A 22,228-nucleotide genomic window follows, 5' to 3' on the forward strand; every position below is an offset into this window, starting at 1 on the left:
TGCAAGGACAGAGGTCAGCAGGATCTGGACCACAGCGCTTCCATCACAACTCTAAATAAATTCCCCTGCATTTGTCATCATCTCTGCCCTTCTTCTTCTCTGTTTTTTTTTCTGCGTCTCCCTCTGTATTCCAGTGTGTACACAGAAGCCTTGGGGCAAAGTCTTAACCTTAAGCACACTGAGGAGAACCTAGAAGAGCAGCATGACTAAGACTGCACACAAAAAAATGCTCACAGACACACAAACACACAAATATGTGCGCAGACTCACCTAAAGATTCAGACACACACACACACACCACACACCACACACCACACACACACACACACACACACACACCAAATGGTCTGAAAATAGTTTTCATTCTTATCACACCAAATCCCTGTGTCACCTTCTGGCACCTAAATGCAATTAAAATTTGTATGTGGAAGGGCAACCAAGTGAAAATCTACTTCACATAATTGACGTGGCTGCACATGCCAACTTTAATGCTTGTCCCAAAACCCAAACACACACACACTAATACACACACACACACACACACACACACACACACACACACACACACACACAGTTTCATTAATTAGAAATGGCTTGTGTACACACACATGCAAGCACGCGCGCACAAACACACACACACTCGCATGCACAGAGCCACAGTCATGCACATACATAGAGGCAAACAGGTAGAATGACAAATTAGATTCCTTCAAAGTATAAGCTAATGATTCCGACTCCATTATTATTACTGGAGCAGCAGCCTCAGAGTGGGTGATAGACAACCTCCTTAAAGCCGTTCAATTACAGAAACAGTTGGGGGTACACAGGGCAGAGACAGAAAAGAGGACAAGACAAAGAGAATAAGGAAAGGTAAAAAAAAAATAATAAAAGAAAAAACGGAAAAAGAGGAGAACAAAATCAGAGCTTAAATTGTCTACACATTCTTGCCTTTTTCTTTTCTTTTCCTTTTCCTACATGTATCCATTTCTAAACAACCCTTGTAACTTAACTCTCGGTCTGGAGTTAACTTTTTTTCCCTGTGGCCTTGTTCCCTTCCATCCTTAAACACAGGTTTGTAAATGACATGAAGTTTAAGCGCCTGGATTTCTTCCCCGTCTCTCACTCTCCCACATTCTTGGTCCGCGCTATTTCCCTTCTGGTAATGTTATGCCCTATAGGCTTCCTCAAACTCCAACACATAATTAGAAATTTTCATTAGAAACGACATTGATCTTGAAGCTACCCGTAAGTGGCTTCTAATTAAACGCGAGGGATGAGGGAGACCATTCGGCGATAAACCTAATTAATTAGATAGAAAGTTTATTAGTGGCACATACCACTTACAGTCTACTTTTAGTCGAAAGCATCACATAATTGTGTGCAATGACACTTCTTAAAATGGCACAACGTTCAATTTTGGAGTTCTCACATGCTCTTCCAACAGCATACGGTAGTTCAACCAGCACTCCTAATATGTGAGCATCACTATCTCCATCCCACAGCTAAAACAAGAGAACCATGACTCTAATCCATGAAGTCATAGAAAGGCACAGCCTAGAGCTGCTCTATTTACAATGAATGGAAGACTGACTGTGGATTTGTGTTTAGTTAAACGCTTATATTCAAATGAGACTGACTAAATCCATGTCTGTTCACAGAAAATCTTTTCTGATAGTTTTAAATAAGGGGCCAAAATCCATTTAACTGCAATGAGCTATGATCCTCAAATGTTTAGTAGCAGGGGTTGTTTTTAGCATACCTGATGTTACTGTCAACTTTGTGATTTCCTACTTTTATTCCAAAATGGATCGAGTTGGACTCAACTGTGGCTCATACTATAAGTGTAGCTACAGAAAGCGTAAGCACAAGTAAGTAAAATATGCCTAAAAAATGCTAGTCCTGCTTTTGACGTCTAAGTCTGTCAACATGATGGATTTGTCCCTGTGTGACTTCAAAAACGTTGGTGCAAAACAGGGGTTTGATCCTCACACACCGACACCAAAACCCTGTGTTTACAGTGCTTGTTTTGCAACACTGAAACATTTTCTGCTATCAAACTCTTTGGTACTGTAGCTATGCTTATGTTACGTCATCTGCAGAGGCTTCTTTCATTCGTCTTCAAACAGCAGCCAGCTGCCCGACTGAGAGAAGGATTTTCTGACTCACATATCAATCTGCTTCCAGCCAAAGTTTTCATAAGGAACTGGCTTAGAGATCTAACTAAAACTGCAGCTCAAATAACAATATTTGTTTTTTGTCGTTACACACTTTGTGGATTCATTTTCACCTGATCTACTGTAGATCCCGTTCTCAGACTCCAAGGCGAGCAAGTAAACCGATATGATACATAATACTAAAAACAGCCAGATATAAACAAGTTGGATTGTTAGTGTCACAGTTGTGTATAGCTTTCATCATGGTTCTTACATTTTGGCCCTTTTTTGTGGACTTCACTGAATCATACAAGTGCCCAAATCTACAACCAAAGCCAATGAAACAAAAGTACTGTAATTCCAAAACCTTCAGTAAAAAGGAACATATCAAACCTTAGTTTACATTTTCATCGCCTGCAATTTAGTCTTCAAGTAATTTTTTTTTACAGTTCACTCATGGTGTAAAGTATGCACTCCAACTACATTAATAAAAACTAGTAAATACATATGATTTAGGGACAGATTTAGCCATAATTTAATTGCAGAAGTAGATGGATTAGTTGATTTAGAAAAATTTAATCTGCAATTATTTATCAGGCAGAAGTTTTAACATTCGCTTGTCATTTCCATAAAAGGGTAAAGTGAATAATTTTTGGTTTTGGACAGTTGGTTGGGCTAAACGACACACCTGAGGGTGACACTTTGGGCATGAATAATTGTTATGGGCATTTTAAAGAATTTATATCCCGTTATTTTAGAGACTAACTTAGAAAACTGCACTCATTAGAGTACAAATCTCCATCAGGCTGCCGCATTCTGGTTGCCGGAGCTGTTCACTGCCACTCTAGACAATTCTTGTAATTTATGCAATTCCAGCAGAAGGGCTGCAACACATCTCATAAGATAAAAAGTAATTTTGAGGATAAATGTATTTTTAGTAGGTAAAACAATGTCACAAATCATTGATCAATAAAATTATTTAGAATTGGAGTTTTGATGGTATTTACTTTTTCTGTCGGCTACAACAAAAAAAGGTGGGAAATAACAACAACAATAAACACAACTAAAACAGAAAAAAAAAATTTCACTACTTAGCCTTCTCATTTTCTTTAGGTAGATGCACAAATATCAGGAAAAATGACCAAATCAATAAAAAGCACAACTGTGGCCAGTGGAACTGCCCCCTTTTGTTCTCTTACAAACAAGATGGCAGCTAGGATAACAGAAATGATGATTTATTCATTTCATATTGCGCCTAACTTCAGTGGATCGTAACATATCGGGTATGGAAATAATCTACAAATGCGAGTGAGGAGTCAGTGGTTAATGACGGTATACAACAGTTAATAAAAAAGGCTTTTCAGCAATTTGTTAATCACTGCAATGACAAGAGATCCTAGATGATACAGTCATAGACATGCACAGAAAACATGAAGCCGATTGGTCCAAAAGTTTGGGAGATACGCTTTGGACAGATGGATACACACTCAAACACTCGCTCACTCTTGCACGCACGCACAACCGAATTGCATGATCACCCTCCAGGCTTTCACCTGGTGGAGATAGTAGTCAATTTACCAAGCAAATAAACATCAGGTCAATAAAAAAAGAACTCATTAGTGGCATCCCCATTCATTGAGATGCCAGTTATCCAATACAGCATCTGATAGCAAAACGGGTTGCAAAATAAAATAAAATCTGTTTTATAATAGCTTTACCTTTGAAACATAATTTAATCGAATTCACACACACAAACAAAAAACAATTTCTCACTTACATCTGGTGCTGTGTAGTCATGAAAGTGGTTTCATATGGCCCCTTTCTGTTTCGTATTTATTGTAATTTGGGTGAACAAACCTTTTAAACAGCCACTTTTCTGTCAATGTTAGTGCATTTAAATTCTGGCTTCTTCTATTTATGACTGCCCTGCTGTGTTTTTGTGTGATGGTTTATGTATGTGTGTATGCACTGCACCTTCTCTCCATGCCCCAAGTTTTCATTCTTGATGTCACTCAGTGTTTTCCAGTTTGTCTTTGCTCCGGTGCCCGTTGACCTCATCTCTGTCAGGGATTGGCTGTCGAGTGCAAAGCCTCCCCGGTCATACCTGTAGTGTGGACATTGAAACGCACCGCACATATGAGCGGATAAATGTATGCGTATACACACCTGTCAACCAAAACAACACACATACATTTGAGATACTATATGGCATGCATTATTTAGAGTGAAGAGAGACAAAATGAAAAATGAAAGGGGGGTTTCTTGAGTCAAATGAAAAACACAGACAGTGTGCTTGAGTACGTGGTCCCTGGAGACTGAGGTAATTAAACTACACAAGAAATACCATCAGTATTAGTCATCTGTGAACATGTCCAAGAGTGTATCCATCTCTCTGTGAAAAAAGAGGGTGTGAAAGCAAGTGGGTTTGTGTGTATTTGTTTACATGTATAAATATGTGTTACATTAACAGACTTTGATTTTTTCCTGTGAAGTAGAAACTAAACTGTATCTACCATTATCTCAAGAAACCGCCTTCAACCATGACTGAATTACTCCCTTAATCCCTTAACTGATTTACAGCCGCTGCATCTGTATCCTGCAATCTATTTTATCTGACCTATGGCTGTCTATCATGGACAAATACATTCATACTTCAATCAGCTTTTTATATTTGCATACATTCATGTCTTCATACATGGTGTCTTTGCTGAGGCAAAAAGAAAAACAAACTCTGCCTGTGTGCACATTCCATCTATTCATTTATCTACCTTTTTAATATTCCCTTTAAAATCTTAATGCAGCAGCGTGACTCCTGCTCTGTATTCTAGCCGAGCAAAGCAATCTAATCAAGGCATCATCCAAATTCATCAGTTTGCTTCAATTATGCAAGCAAGCCTGGTCAAAACAATCCCACAAAGCACCACATCGCCACAGGAACTTGAGTCAGACAGATAGTCTTTGTCTTTGCAGATCTACATTTTAAAAAAGGAGCGGAAAATTCTCTGTCATTCTTTGTCATTCCTTCACCGCTGTCAGCATGTAAACAGGAGAGGGGACCAAAAAGCAGCAGAGATGAGGGGGGAAAGTCAGGGATTAGAGAAGAATGAGAGGAGGAATGAAAGGAAGGAAGGGCGCTGTTGAAAAAAAAAAAAGAAGAAGAAGTTATTTAGCCCTTTGAATGTCTAGATGCAATGGTGTATTGACCAGAGACTAATAACGGTAAGATTAAAGCTGGAGCAATGGAACCTTCCCCTCCTTTCTCTCCAACGCACACATACATACACACACACACACACACACACACACACACACACACACACACACACACACTCTCTTATAGTAAGAGCTATAACAAATGCACAGGACACACAAAATAGCTATTGTTCACAGAGCAATTAGTCAAATTTATAAACCAGACATTGAGTGAGCAGAATACCAACAGGTACCAACAAACTTTTATTTACTGTATGCACACTTTGAAGCTGTGAGTTCAGAGTTTGCTGCAGTTTTCAGCCTAAGAATAGCTTTCAGTTTAACATACAAGCAATCCCATGCACACTGAAGCATCGATATGTACGTGTGTACACACACACACACACACACACACACACACACACACACACACACACACACACACACACACACACACACACACACACACACACACACACACACACACACACACACACACACAGGAGGAAATAATTACAAAAAAAAGGCAGGAAAAATGTATTTATATTTCAGCAGTGGCCAGACTTGGGAACAGCTTTAATGAGTGAATGAGTCATAATTTAAAATCCCTCCACAGGAACTGCTAATAAGAATCCAGTCTGACGCAGCTCACCATGTCCCCGTCTTTCTGTGCACGTACAGTAGCAGTTCAGAGCTGGAATACATAAATACCTGTGTTCTGCTTTTTCTGTTATTCCCTCCATTCAATCCTGTCTACATCCTGTCAAGAGTCCCGCTGGGACTGATGAGGCACATGCTACCAGTCTGTTGGCACGTGATCATCAGAGCTGTGCACGTAGGTCTGCTCATCTGTATGTCTGAGCATGCACTGTGTTTACTATTTATTCTAGGATATTTTACATATAAAGGCAAAACGGCAATGAGAGGATACAATCTATTTATATGTCTGTTTACACATAACGTTACTTATGTGTTACTTGGGATAAAGTGATGGGATGTCCCTGTGCACTGTACATGCCAGCATGTGAGGACAATTCTGTACGTGTTTATGAATGTGCGTGTGAGTGTCGGTGTATGCATGCACGCCAGTGTGACTCACCAGGCCCGCAGACTGAAGGCCTCTGGTATGTCTGGGTTGACCATGACTGTTGAACTGAACAAAGCAGAGAGAGAGATGCCCCCGAAATCAGACAAGCGAGCTCCTTTGATGGCGACAATGGGCTGCCCAGAGCCGTCAAACTTCTCTGCCTGGAGAAAGACCAAACTGTGTCAAAGACAGTAATTGAGGAGAGAAAGATGGAGAACAAAAGCAGAAGCAGTTGTGTTATTGTCTCTTATGTGTTTGGCCTGTTTCTGCGGCTTGAGGAGACCAGAAAGTAATATGTGGTATGATTTGCTTTTATAATTGGACAACCTACAAGTTAATTTGAAAGTCATTTTTGGATTTTGGCAAAGAGGAGGGATTAGCTCTTGCAGATTGAATGAGCTTAGAGAAGAATAGTGCCATTTCATGCACATTCGAGAGTTATTTAGCCTTCCGTCTCAAATCAGGGGACTCTGGTCCAAAACACTCCTGAAGGTCACAAGGATGATTTGACCGATCCATATTTTATAGCCCAGAAAACCCAATCAAACGGCTCTGTATGCAAGAGCACACATAGAGATATGTTACGCACACAGACGGACGGGCACCTCCATAAACACACGATTAATTAGAGCCTGCACAACATCTTTTTATGTTAAACCGCAAATCCATCCCTGGATACAGACAGAGAGCCAGGAGAGAGAGAGAGAGAGGAGAAGAGAGGGAGAGAGATTATAGTTATTACCTCCTCTCCCCACAGTGTGACTGTCACCACTTTGCCAGTTGTGTCTATTAAGTTGAGGGCCCTCTTGGAGACTTCTCTGCTGGTCTTAGTGGTGATACGGAAAACATCCTCAGCGTCCTTGCACACTCCAATCACATCTACATGCAGAGAGAGTTCTTTTATATCTCCATCTATCGATAGCTCATGAATACAGGTAAACAAATACACCTAGATTGAGTTAAAACAAAAGAGAAAAAGTTAAGTGTTATGTGAAGAGTGCCTTTTGAAATGTCTCCACATGGTGTACAGAGTAAAAATGCCCACTGGATATATTCTACATAATATGAAGTGGTATCACATCATAAGCAGCAAAAATGCAACACAGCAGAGAGTTGACAGGCCTCTGATGCTGCCAAGTCACAGCAGACTGACATAAACGCATGGATGTATTATTTAGAACAGCATAAATGTCATAAAAGGCTGACTAACACCCAGGCCCATACTCCAAATCACAACAAACACACTCATTCCTCATTCATGTTTCCTGTCATGCTCAAGGCCTAAAAACTTCATTCAGGATTAATGCACTGAAGAGCAGTCGCTGCACAGCTCTAAGAAGGTGAAAAGTTGGGTCTATGATGACTAATATTAAAATACTAAATCAGAACAAGTCAAAATAATTTGGAGAGCGCTTTTGTGCAACAAATAGGAATTTCACAAGTTAACAGAAAACAGGGAAATGAAAGACTGAATCAATAAATTCAGCAAAATATGAGATTTATTATTGCATACCAAGAATGTATTTTTCATCCGAAATTGTTGCATTAAAATACATACCACCTCACATTGTGCCAATCGCTTTTACACACTGACTCCAAAACTTGGCCATTTTTCTTTTTTACCATCTGTTCATTGATGGAATAGTGCGAAACAGGCAGCAGTTGTGTGTTTGCATTGTGTGTCCTTGTGTGCGTGCACACTATACGATCCAAACAATGACCACTTGAAAAATATTGCTCTGTAGCAGAGGCTCCCAACAGGTGATTCCTGCTCCAAAAGTAGGTTGCGGGTCCATTTTGGGTGGCAGCTAAAGACTGTATATAAACATGGGTGACATGGTCTCTCTTATCACCGCTATGCTTAACTGAAGTTTAAATATCCCGCATAAGGCCGTTGCTATCTGGCACTGGTGACATCATTCGGGGCAGAGCCTGCACAGTAGCGATATCTGTTGTCGGGGAGTTCCCACCAAAATATCTGTCCGACCAATTGCTAGCAGCCCCATTGGATGTAAGCGCATGGATTGGATGTCACAGCTGTCAATCTTGCGGAAAATCTCCTTTTTGTAGAATTGAACTCCAAAAACCAAACTTATCATAACAACTATCACTGGAACAAACATCAGAGTGATCAAAACTACCTTCAGTGACAGAAGCCATCTCTGGGAAAAATTATTTACTTTTAGTTTGTATTTAGTTTTTAGTTTGGCCTATGAACTATTCGCTAACATGGTGGAGAGGGGTTTATGACCTATACTGCAGCCAGACACGGGGGGGGCGATCAAGATTGAAAAGCTACCATGGATCTATTATAAAGCTACACTTTGGGGTAACTGTCATGTTGTTGATCTTTATATGCAGTCTATGCAAGGGACTCATGAACATTTCAGCTTAGTAAAAAACACTTTATTTTGATGTAAACTGAATTTTCAGGGCAGAGCTTTTAGTTTGAAATGCTGTTTCTGTTTATTTAAGCAATATTACACAAGAGGGTGTGCTTAAACGTCATTTGAACACAACAGTGATGCGGTCACTAGACAAGCATCACTGAAGTTGATCGAGACGTAGTCTGTTCATTCCTGGACATTTCAAGTTGATTGAACTCTTCATCTGATACTGCCACAAATCTCTCATTTTTTTGTTTTTTTGGTTCCTCTCATCCTCTTCAAACCATTCATCAAAAATGAGACCGCAAAATAAATCAAAATTAACAACAAACCCATCCATTTTTTAGGCCTATCAATATTTCAGCCATTTCTTGCTCCAGCTCTGGCAGTTACGCTACAATGTTGCCATGGAGACGGATGTGGCAGAGTGATATTAAAGTTCTGAGGAAGGTGTGCTGTAACGCATATTAGAGCATGTTCTAAAACTCTTGTGGACCTATTTCGATTGCTTGGTCTGAACTACTATAATCTTGCAATTGTAATCTATGAAGAGAGGAACTAATGTCCAAGGAGAAATCTGGACCCCCTGGCTGGACAAGCTGGGAACCACTACTATATTGTTGTCAAAAACTCAGCAGCGTGCCTTCAAATGGCTTAAAAAAGATTGTTTCGTGTTGTTTAATTTTCTGTCCATCATCTCATGGTGTTAATACTAGTGCCCACACCTTTAATGAAATGACTGGACAGAATTATAATATAGATTTTGAAAAACAGTCATTCTCTGAACTTCATCCTTCTGTCTGCTAACCTTTCTCTAAACTCTCCCTCTCCCTCCTCCTCTCCTGTTTCTCTCTTGCTCTCTGTCTGTGCTCTTTCAGCCCTCCTTAATTCCATTATGATTGAGACGATGTCATCCACCTCTGAACTCCATTATCACCACAGGAACAGGCTGACAGTTCTCATTACCATGTTATAATCCCCTATTTAACAAAGGAGCAAGGAGAGCGGTAGTGGATAGAGAGAGAATGGAGAGACAACAGTTGACACACAGGACATGTAACGCTGCCCCTCTGCGACCAATGCAAACACACTCCTCACGGTAAACCACTCAGTGCATTTCTAAACTCTTTAGTGTGTTGCTGTGCTGGCTTGCATTGCTGGCTTGCATTGCTCATTCTTTACATTAATGTAATCATGCAAAATTGCTGCTCTGAAGGTAAATCTACATGAATCCTCCACTCAGTAGGGTACAGTATATTGTTTCCACTTCTTGATGACCATTAATTTCATCTCTAATATGGAGTGTCCAACACTTATAATTTAGAGATCTTCTTGTGCTGCCGTTAAGCAGTTTCTATAATCCTGGCTGACACCATGCAGTACTGAACTGCACAATTTTGCGAAGTAAAATCTGCTTGTGTGATCACAAGTACCAATACATCACATGGACCTGTGCTGATGGGTGTGGTGAAAATGCACCAGGAATTGCTCTTCAATAGCAATGCTACTTATGCCAGAATGTAGACTTTAGTTACAACTGGCTGCCTATTTAAAAAGCCTGTCGCAACATGAAACTAGTCTCATTGTATTTTTGTTGTGCGACAAACAACAGCAACAAGGCTCAATCTCAACAAACACACCTTCCTCCTACCACTTAGTCATTTTCCCATTGATTTTAGCATTCACTTCAGTGAAGTGTTAGGGCTACATGGCCCTCCAAACACAGCTTTTTCAGAGGCACACTTTAAACCTCGTGCTAAAAGAAATCATCAACAAGAAGGCTGCACAAGTACAAACTCACAAATGTATTTTCTTCAGTACTGAAGATTTAAATATTATGACATCCATCATATTATCCTAGCTTAATGTCATTTCAGTTTATTATAGTCCTTTTCTTTTTGACAAACATAGCAAAAGATTACAGTGCTGAAGAATGCTGATGTCTCTGTAGCTAACGAGCTAACTTACATTTTATTGTTATTGTTGATTTATGCATGACAGTCCAGAACATTTCTTCCTCTCTGAGCAGAATTTCAGGGTTCAGCCAAAACGTTCTCTGGCGGTGGCACAGTGTGAGATACTATGGGTCTGGCAATGTAAGACTAACTCTTAAATAGCCTTTCAAAAGGTGTTACGTTTTGGTACAAACTGAATTGTGACACCAATCAAAAACTGTACACTGGATAACAGATTTCTAATTGTTTATTCTGTGATCAGATATTTCCTTAATTAAATTAAAATCTGTGCAGAATTTTATTTACTTTATTTAAGTTTAAGTTCTTGAATGGCTTCCTGCTTTAGCCTGTTGTTAAGTGAAACAAAGGGTTTGGTGAAAAACATGTCTTTAGTTCTTCCGAAAGAAAAAAATACTGTTTTGGCATCAATACCGAAAGTCAGGGATTAAATCAACACTTGTACTGAAAACTTTTAAATAATGCCCAGTCATACCCTTGAACTCGAATACAAAAAAAGGAGCAGTTTTTAAAAATTACAGCAACATCATTGTCAACCCTGTGCATCATCCCCCTAATAATATTGAGCAGACTGCATAGAGCGCACTATTGAATCACTAATTTCAACCCCAATCTACACTTGGACCATCCCAATTTACCTGTCACAGAGATAAGGCATTCCTGTCAGGCACAGAGGGCAGGCACTGCAACTAACCTCCATAAAAACAGTGGAATGAGCATCATCCTCTTTTTATCTCTTCTCTTTAGTGTATGCCTGAATTAACCTTGCCTCTGACCCCATCATAATGTATTCTTCCAGGACACCTGGTACATAACTGATTGGCACGTGCCTGTCTATTAGCTCAATCTTTTCCATCGATATCTATTACATGTAATTATCCGAGTTGATGGAGCAGTTACAGAAATGACCCAGCTGATAACCTAAATGTTCCTATAATGGCAGAAGCGAACATGTCCTAGCCTCACAATACAAACCTACTTTTTGGTCACTCAACAGGCCTCAGACAGCATTTGAAGCATTTTTGCATACAGAGTAGCTTTCATTCGGCATAGAACAAGAGATTTATAAGTATTTTGGGCATTCACCAATCTTATTGTACTATTTTTAACATTTTCTCTTACAGTTACTTCCCGTATCAATGAAATTTAAAGGTGCTAGCATATCTGTCATATGAGCATTGTTGGGGTAGGTCATTTTTGAAATGTAATATGTTACAGATTACTAGTTATCCTATTAAGATTGTAATAAGTAATGTAACTATTTTAATTACTTTCACAAACTAACTTAATACATTTGATTCATTTTAGATTACTTTTCTGACAAATGTTTTCACTAGAGAGTAAAGCTGAAAAGACCTAAGTACATATGTGTTGCACTCAAATTTTTCCCCCTGACTTTACTGACCCACATTGTCAAAATATGCCCAAAGAAGGCATTTCTGCACAGCAACAGAATGAATGTTATGTTGTACATGTAAGCTTTTTAGCAAAAAGAGCTATACTCAGATGTGGCCCATTCGGAAGCACCAACATTTAATGAGAAACTGCAATTTTATAAAATATTTTTTATTCACGACCTTTAATTACAATGACATTTTACAGTTGAAAACTAGTTACTCCCCAACACTACATACAACAAAAAAAATGGGAATATAATAATAAATATTAATATTAAATAAAATTAGAATAGAATATGATTTAAACTAAAATAAAAAAAAAATACATATGTCATTAAGACAAGCTTAAGGCAAAGTAATTATTCTGTTTACCATGTTATCATCACCATGGCTGCAAATTTAATAATAGATTTTTTTAAATCCCTTAAATGGCATTTTTCAGGGCACCGACAGCTAGGTCGGGGTCTTTATGTAAGTCTATAGTCTGTAGTCTAACTATATTCCTCTGTTGCACATTGCAGTGTAGTATCACCAACTGTAGACTACACTGTCCTCTCATCTAATATTTCCATGACCATCTTTCATGTTACTCATGGGCCACTTTCCTTTAGAAAGACATTTTTTACTATTTAACTTCATCTCAAACCATTCGCTCTTTATTTCTGACACAGTGCTGCACAACTCTGATGACAGATAATTAACAGCTGTACTAATTAGTATCTAACAGTCCATGTCCTCTAACACCACCGCTGACACTGCTGGACTTCATCATTTGCTGATTTCTGATAGTAGGACCTGAAGCACTGAAGTGTGAAATTCTTAGTTCCACCCTTTGGTAGCATTTTTGTGAATGAAACTTACCAACAAACTAATGTTAGCCTGATATGGAAAATTTAGGAGTGTCAATGATATAAATACATCAGTGTCAGGTATGTGTGGGTCCTCATAGCCAGGAGGCATTCATCAGGCTGAAACAAGCTATTCACAAATAGCATGTCCAGTTAAGAGAGTTTGGTTGACCCAAATAGGAACACTCATTCAAGCAAATGTCATAGAAGAAAGTAAAAGAGATTTAGGACAAAAATATGAAGATGTTCCTGCATGAGGCCAACTGTGTTCTGGTAAGGCTTTTCTTTAACAGGGATGTCGGTCCAAGTAAGCTGTAGTACAGAAGATTATCGACAGTTTTCTTTGTCACACAGATATCAACATGAACCTTTTTTTCACCTCAATGGACTGACGCACGACTTACTGGGCTGTTGTCGGTCACTGCTTGCAATTTTCAAAATAGATGTACTGTATGTGGCAGCTATTCAGGAATGTGGTCAAAACTCCTCCTTCTGGCTGCTCAGAGCCAATCACAAAAATAAATATCTGAATGAATTTAAAAAAAAAGAAAGCCACGCAGTTGCTGAATCACACTTCATTTTCCATTTTTAACACCTTGTTTACGTGGTTGATCACAAAGTGTGGCGAGGGAATGAGTCATGTCATCATCTGAACCCTAACCACAGATTGCTGATTGGGTTTGTCACATACATATCTTTATCAGTTGATTTTCAGTGTTTTGCAGCCTTGATTGCAGCCACAGCACTTATGCTCAGATCACACTACCTGCATGAGCTGTGTGTGAACTTCACGGCACCCCTTGCTTTTTATTTTGGCGCCCATGTTAACAGGTTAGAGCAGCCCCATTGCTAGCGAGAGCAGCGCAGCTGAGGCGTTGTTCGGCTGAGGCTCAGCTGCAGCTCATCTAAAGATTTGGAGTTACACCTATATTTTCCCTGTGATGCAAGCCGTTCACAGCAAAAATAGACAATTTCAATGATGCCTCCCTACAATATATGTTCCATGAGTGACATGGAAAATTGGTGTGTGCATGTCTGTGTGTGTGCGACTTGTTACATGAACAACCCCCGAAGGCATGAACAATTAAATCTGCTGTCTTTTAGCTCATGACCAATCTTTCTACAAAATCTTGTGCAAGTCTGTGAGTCCATTTGGAAGTTATGCTCTTTATTATTTTTTTGCTACAGGCCACTCTTACTGCTCTGCCTCATGAACACAACCACACACCTTCACACACACACATACTTGACCTCCATGCCAAATGTCAGCCTCCTAGGTTTACAATTGTGGCCTCCAAAAGTAGAGGAAATTTTTGTGGACTGACCAATTGAGCAACCTAAAGGTTAGAGTCTCTGGTCGCAGCTAAAAATATATATAAACACTCTTTTTAAAAACACTTTCACTTTCAGTTAAAGCCCACTGGTGGAGAGAATCCTGCCATTTGTTAACATAAAGCTTCCATTTTAAAACAAACAGATTTCCATTATCAAAGAAAAACTTAATGTTGAAAATTGGGACTGGGGGCACCTGGTGGCTTAGTTGATAGAGCAGCCCCCCATGTACAGAGGCTGTGTCCTCGCCGCAGCAGTCGCGGGTTCGAGTGTGGCCTCGGCCCTTTGCTGCATGTCGTCATCCCCCCCACCCCCCCCACGCTTTATCTGTCCTATCCAATAAAGGCAACAAAAGCCCCAAAAAATATCTTAAAAAAAAAAAAAAGAGAAAGAAAGATGGGACTGGCAGGCAGTAATGCCAGAAATGTATGTATAAATATTATTGATGAAATTCTTCTCTTACCAACAATGGCATCTTTGTCTCTGTTCTCCAGCTCTGAGATGGGCACAAAGTCACAGAGCACTGTAGGGACGCCCTCAGTGTCATCACAAGGAATGATGGATGACTGAGCGTGTAGCGTCATCTCGTAGTCATTCTTCAGCGTGGTGTACTGTTTGTTGGCTGGTTTCAGCGTACCCTTAGTGATGTAATACACCTGCAGAGAGTGGGTGAGTAAGGTGAACTGGCATTATAAAATTAGACCTAATCAGACGGGTTATTTCCTGAGAATTTGAAGCAACTATGACCAATCGAATTGAGCGACCACTTTATTGATCCTGCAAAGGAAATTATTATAACAATACAGCTTCTGTTCCACCAAAAGCTCTCAGTAAGAAAGGAAAAACCTTCAGGTCCAACTAAGATGTGGTGTCATATCAGGCCCATCACTTCTCTAATTCACCAGAAAATTAGTAGCAGCTGAGAGCAAGTCTGCTAAACAGCACAATTTAAACTCAATATGCGAGGCACACTTCTTCATTTACTCTCCCAACACTCCAATATCCCCTCTCTCTCTGCTTCTGAGTTTGTCTCTGTGGCTTACTTTCTTTCCTTTCCTTCCTCCCTCCCTCTCTCTGATTTACCCCACACAAAGATAGAAACATGAAGCTAATGTGATCAGCATTCTGGCTGCTCAGAGCCAGTCACACCCACTCACTGTTGTGTCAATACGCAGATCACGAAGGGAAGACAGATTCATTCCTTTATTTATCTTTGGAGGGCAGAGGGCACAAATTGGATCTGGGGCTATGTTGGGAGTCACTGCCAGTGGCTGATACCTGAGCCAGTGTGACGAGCAAAATGATGGCAGGGGTTAATTGAGTTATTAAGCTCTGTGGGCCAGACCGAATTGAGCAAAAGCTTTAACATGTGTTCTACCTGTCTGTAATTGCGTTGGTATACAGGAACATGTAAAGGGCATGTTCTGGGTGTTCGGACTGAGCACCACCCATTTTAGCACAAACAACTCAGTTTTTCTCTTGCATAAACACCAGCCTGAGACTGGTGCTAACTCTCTCTTTCCAGAAAAAATGGGTTTATATCTCTCACTGTCTGCCATCACACATCTTTATATCCCACCTGACATTTACTCTGTATCACTCTGTGGTGTTTTGTTCGGACCTTTGAATCCACCCCCTCTACTGAGTTTGAGTTGATTGATTTGTCTGGCTTTGTGATATGAAAAAACAATTTCTCGGTTAAAATAAAAAACAATTCAACAGGGGCAAACAATTAGCCAATCAGCATCACTGCCATGACTAACGCCTTTGTCAAGGTGTTAAACAGTGGGCTGGAACCAATGAGGAGCAATAACAATGGTGAGTGAGCACTGCTACCGAGGCTATTCTACATCGACATGTCTTCTCAGTATCCCCCTGCATCATAGTTTGATTTTACTTTGCACCACTCCACTCCTAAAACCCCAGAAAAACCATAGGTTGGCATGGCTGCTCATGCAGATTAAAATAAATTTTTAAGGATCTGCATGAACCCTGAAAACCTGCATGCGACTACCAGGATGGAGACACCTACTTCATTAGGCAAACTCCAACTGCTGAAGCCTCATATTCCCTTTAACCAAACTTTCGATTGCATTTTAGCAAATAATAAATACTGTAGAGTTTTTTTTCCCCAATTTCTTCCAGTGTAGTCACTACAAGTAATTGCTTCTCCCCCAGTATGAAGAGGAATAGTGATTACAGTGACCTATAAAAATTATAATCTCTGTATCAAATACTTATGCAGGGAAACTTTATAAACACATCCTCCATGGAAGACGCAGCCTGAAAGGCTGGCAGCCATTTCTGATACAATGAAGACAACTTTAAAGATACACCATGGAGGATTTTTTCTAAAACACAATGTATATCGTGCAAAAGTAATCCCTTTCAGTCATCACTTATGACCTACTATAACTGTGTGGTGGTGTATTCTTTTGCAAAGACTCTGTCCTCTGCATTTATTTTCCTGCTATCTTGTTATTTTCTGTGCTCAGTACTCCCACAGTTAAGGCTAAGGCTCCATAAAAAGGTAGTGACTAGGTGCCAGACTATAAGCAGCAGGTACCCAAAAGACACAGCACCAAAAAACCCCACAAATTTAGCAGGGCAAATAACCAAATGAGAGTAAATTCAGGGTAGGCTATTACTTTACTTTCACTGGTAAGTATGCTAGCATTAACTAACAATCCTGCATAGTATACCTTTTAGATAACAGCAAGAAAACAGAAATACCAACAGATTTGACAACTTCATCACGCTGTTCTCAGCAGCATACACACGACCTCACATCTACCCAATTTTTTAATGTCTCAAACATATATATTTCAGTTAAAAACTACCCAATAAATCCCCTCCACAAAGTCCTCTAATACTTGCCTCTGGCTCATTCATTGGCCAGAACTCCTGCAGGCATGAGAGGATTTTGCAGAAGGGTTTATTTAGCACTATTTTACCTATGATACATTTATTTGAGGTGTTATGTGCATACAAAATGGATAGCTAAGACTGAAACTTAGTCTGCAACTAATTTCTGAATTTTTTTATAGCCTTTTGATCTTATCTTACTGTCGTCCGTTTCATCACAGAAACTAAACAGCTACAACACCTGGAAGCTCCTTCAGAAACAATATTAGTAAAAACATTTCCTTGCAGCATCAAAAGCTATTGTTACTGTGAAATATGGGCGAAAGCTGTCATTTTTGAGTGAAGTTTCCAAGAAGCTCTTATCACTTCAAGTGAGGACATATACGGGTGAGTGGGATCTGCTCACCTTGCCTTGCTCCACTAGAGGGAAAAACTTGTCCACTTCGTTGTTGAAGGCTGTGATCCTGATTTCTCCCTGTTGACCAGCACATTTCCATTAAGCAGCATTCCATTTCACGGATAAGACCAAGAACAGCCATGTGTGACATATGTTTGACATGCATGCACATAAACAGATTTTCAGGCCCCTCTACTCACACTCTCATCCACTATCTCAAAGGAGAAGAGTTTGCCTTCTCCTCTTGAGTTACTCCAGTTGCGGATATTGGACTTGGTAGTGACTCTGGCTTTGATAGTCCACCTAGAGATATACACAGAGTAGACTCTTTTGTAATAATGAATCTGTTATTCAATTTATAAGCTTAAAAAAAACAAAATAAAAAAAATAACCTTAAATGGTCCAGTGTGTAGGATTTAGTGGTATGTAGTAGTGAGTTTGCAAAGCTGAACTTCGCCTATGTGCCAAGCTTACTACAGTAGCTAAAATGAAAATTTGAGTGACCCTATGTAGAGCCAGTTTCCTCCTCCCCAAAACAAACAAACCAGGTGCCAGGTGCATCTAGAGCCAGTGTTTGGTTTGTCGGTTGTGGGCTACTGTGGAAACATGGCCGTGCAACATGGCAATATCCGTAAACAAAGACCCGCTACACCCTGTGTAGATAAAAACAGTTCATTTTTAAGGCGTCAGAAAGACAATTATTCTTATTTTCAGATTATAATACACTAAAGAAAACATTGGTATTAAATTATATTCTGTTTCTGCCAATGTATCCCTGTAAATAGTGCATATTATACCTTTTAAGTACTAATTTGCTGATATAGAAAACATGGCCATTGACCAAAATCTAAGCTTTGCCAATGTTTTATTTGTCTTCTCTCATGTTTTCATTTTCTATTCCTATCAACAGATTTCTTTTATGTAAATGCACACAGAATTCTTAATATAAATCCTTTGTTTAAAAAAGTAATTACAAAAAAGTTTTGACCAAAACAGTTATGTGCAACTTAACTGTAAGAGTTACAGTCTAAAGGTCAGCACGAGCAGTAAAGAATGCTGCAGAGACACTTTAAAAAAGCTTCCTTTTTTTGTTAATGAGCATCCCAACTCAGCTCACATCAGTCACCAACGTGAAGCACAACTGCGCAAAAGAACAATTCCCAAGGAAATTGGATGAGTGTCTTTTTAGTCTTTTTAAAGTTCCATGAAAGAAAAAAAAAAACATCCAGCAACTTTCTTTTCAAAGAGTGAACTAGGTGTTGTACATCTGCCAACTCCTGGATGCATTTAAAATGTGCTTCTTGTTCTGTTTTTAACAACAGCCAGCCAAGCTCTGCAGTTTATGCAGCAGTGAGCTTTTTGACTGCGTTGATAATTGTGCAGTGGAGGATATTCATACCATAACTTTGCCTGCAATTAAATCCCCTATCATGAGAGCAGCTGCTGGCCCAGAGTGAACCCCATTCCCTGCTCAGTATGGATAAGACTGCTACACCAAGGTTTATGGCAGCCAAAAGCCAATTATAGTCTGCTCTAGATGCTATTACTTAACACCAGCAGAATGGGATGAGACAGCCATGCTAACGGCCGTAAAAGACCATGTGAACACAGCAGCAATCCTATATAATCTCCTGTATGTAACACTTTGTGTCAAACACGCCCATACTTTTTATTTCACGCAAACATACGTAGAAGAATCACAGCTGCTGAAGTCATCTGTTTTACTCACTGTAGGTACTCCCCAACTTCAAAGTTAGAACAGTCATCAGTTTATTACAACACCTAGAGGCACAGTTATCTTTACAGCTTGCAATTTCAAACAGGGCTACGTTATCAGAGCCCTTACATGGAGAGAGAGTTGACAGGGTACCTTCACTCCAATCTGAACAACTACATCTTGCTATACTGTGCTATCGCCTTTTTGTGGCCAACTTTAAGGTCAGAGACAGAGACTTAAGCCAAATGAAATGATAAGAAGCGAGAGGGAAAAAAACTGCAGTAAAATTGTACCCCAGAGGGGGTAAAGAAATTGTGAGAGGGAATGAAGGGGGAAAAACGAGGCTGACCAAATCCCCATCAGGCCGAATAACAGAATCAAAACCTCAGCAGTAGACCATAAAGACCCAGCAGTACCTGCCGTTAAAGTGTCCGTTTCTGAGGCAAGATTGGTCATTTCATTTCATTTCCATGCAGATGGGCTGACTAACAGCCCCCCCCCACACACACACACACACACAGGCACTGATATAGAAATATTGAATGCATGCACGAGTACATATACACACACTTCCAAATATGCCCCAAAGTGCTACTCAGAAATAGCAGAGAACAGGGAAGCAAAGTCACAGCATGAGAGAAAATAGTGCTGCTGATGGATGAGCACAAGGGGAAAACAGTGTTTGCTTAGATGTTTTAAGTCAGTTATAGTGTTTTAAAACTATCCACTACAGAACTTAACTTGTATTTTTACAGATTAAATACATGTATGTGTGAGCACGCACATGCAGATATAGACAAACACTTAAACTTACCTGCTTATGTAGGGGTTGAGGGTTGCAATAGGCATCACTTTTGTTGAAGAACCTGGGGAGGTGCTGGTACTAGCCTTCATGGGTGAAAACTTCATGGGTGAACCTTTCATGGGTGAAGCATTCATAGGTGAAGCCTTCATGGGTGAAGACTGCATGGGTGAAGACTTCATGGGTGAAGCCTTCATGGGTGAAGCCTTCATGGGTGAAGCATTCATGGGTGAAGACTTCATGGGTGAAGACTTCATGGGTGAAGACTTCATGGGTGTCTTTCCCACAAAACCTCTTCCGCTGACTTCGGAAGAAGAAAAGGCTGCAGGGAGACAAAGTGAGACAGTTATTGTAGAGGAGTTCTCCAACTGGCAATTTACTAGTTATGAAATATTGGTACATTTATTAATTTATTAAATCAATGTATTTATCTTTCTTATAAAATTGTAATTTTATAAATTACTTTTGGTTTTGGACTCTTTGTCTAGCAAAACAAGCACAGTGAAGATGTTGCCTTAGGCTCCCTCCACTCCCTCAAGTTGCATTTCTGACTTGGGAAGTCAGAGGAACCTCCCCAACAACAACCTCAAATCCAATATGGCATCCACACACATCAACAGTAGTGAAAGCTGTAAAAATATACTGTTTATTAGCACTTCTGTCTTATTTGTGTCCCATGAAATAAGTCGTACACACAGTCCTGTCCAACTTTTGTGCAAATGTTGCTATGCAATAGCCACTTGGCTAAAAAAAATGGCACTGTTAACAACATCTTGGTTTTCTGACTTGTACTGGAACATGGTGAACTCGGGTGTGACATCATTTCCAGCTCCAACCAACCAAATGCTTGTAACGCCTTAAGCTCCAAGCATAGACATGAAGTAGTGCTCCTAAAGATCTGTCAACAGACTTTAAAAAGTAAAATCAGTGGAGTTCCCCTTTAAATTAATGTCTCGATGAATTATCTTCATTTATTCACAAATATGACAAAAACAGTAGTTGTATAATTTTCCTCATAGACTATATAGAAGCTCCATACATTGTGAGATACTTATTACCCCAAAGCATGAGCAAAAGTTAACAAGAACGGTAGTTGAGGTAAATAAACACAGATATCTAACTGGCAGGTCACCTACCAGTTTGCTATTGGGCAGTACGAACTTAATTAAACACTTTTTAAAAATTTCTGCAGTCATAAAGCATTAGTGGAAGTACTGTTATCTGATCATGTGAGCAGCTGGCAAAATGATAAACTACCAGAGAACATTAAACTCTCCCCACAGGTCCACCTGTAGTTATTCATTTCCCTGTTAACATCAGTTTTTGCCAAAGAATGAAGGAATGTTTTTCTTTTGGGGTAAGACTGCCAATCAATTATTAATGTCATAATTACTGTACTTATGCCTTTCAGACATAGGAAAAAGAATAATTAGGATTAGTTATCAGAATATCAGTCAAGACAGAAGACAGAACTTTGTAAATACTTGTATGAACCACATTCATGAAAGGTGGCCGTTTGTCAGTGTGAAAGTTTAGAGGGTAATACAATTATTTCAAAAGGTTATAAACATTTTAAACAGGCAGTTCATACAGTACTGGCATGAATGGATGAGGGAGCCTTGGTTTATTTCACTAAGCTTAGTCTAATAACCAATCATAATTTATTTATCATGTTGCGTAATAATAAACCAGGTCTCATCTGTCAAACTGAGATTTCTTGATTAAGCCGCCCTTTGTTACATTGAATTACTATGTTGACATTATTTCTGATATGGGTAGGTGTGTACTTTGTCAACTAAGGCCTAATACAAAATCTCTAACACCGACACCACCACAACAACAACGACAATTAAAAAAAGTTAAGAATAAGTTATCTTTGTTTCAAAAACAACTGATCAGCTGTTTCTGTTACAAATGACAATGCCAGAAAACTTGAACAGATCGAACCGACCCACAGAATCACAAGGTGCTATTCTCACCACCCACAGGAAAAAGTCGCATCAGCCCCATCACCAGTGATTCAGGCTAGAAAGTTGGCTGTCGTCAAAAAAAATTTATGCAGTGGCTCACTTTGGCAT

The 22,228-nt window shown here is 39.6% G+C and overlaps 1 protein-coding gene across 2 annotated transcripts in view; it reads right to left on the reverse strand.

Annotated features, from left to right (window-relative positions):
- Positions 1-22,228, reverse strand: part of LOC121952331 (replication protein A 70 kDa DNA-binding subunit-like) — a 46,124-nt gene that overhangs the window by 15,830 nt on the left and 8,066 nt on the right. For both annotated transcript variants that reach the window (XM_042498935.2, XM_088088320.1), the window contains 7 exons: positions 20,163-20,472; positions 17,832-17,934; positions 17,641-17,709; positions 14,833-15,025; positions 7,175-7,311; positions 6,445-6,593; positions 4,128-4,257 (listed from right to left, as the gene is read on the reverse strand). In XM_042498935.2, coding sequence (XP_042354869.2) covers positions 4,128-4,257; positions 6,445-6,593; positions 7,175-7,311; positions 14,833-15,025; positions 17,641-17,709; positions 17,832-17,934; positions 20,163-20,472 — 1,091 coding nt within the window. The remainder of the gene's footprint in view (positions 1-4,127; positions 4,258-6,444; positions 6,594-7,174; positions 7,312-14,832; positions 15,026-17,640; positions 17,710-17,831; positions 17,935-20,162; positions 20,473-22,228) is intronic.

Source organism: Plectropomus leopardus, chromosome 15 (genome assembly GCF_026936395.1).
Source record: "Plectropomus leopardus strain MGB_pleo_1.0 chromosome 15, ASM2693639v1, whole genome shotgun sequence".
NCBI classification, from domain to species: Eukaryota; Metazoa; Chordata; class Actinopteri; order Perciformes; family Serranidae; genus Plectropomus; species Plectropomus leopardus.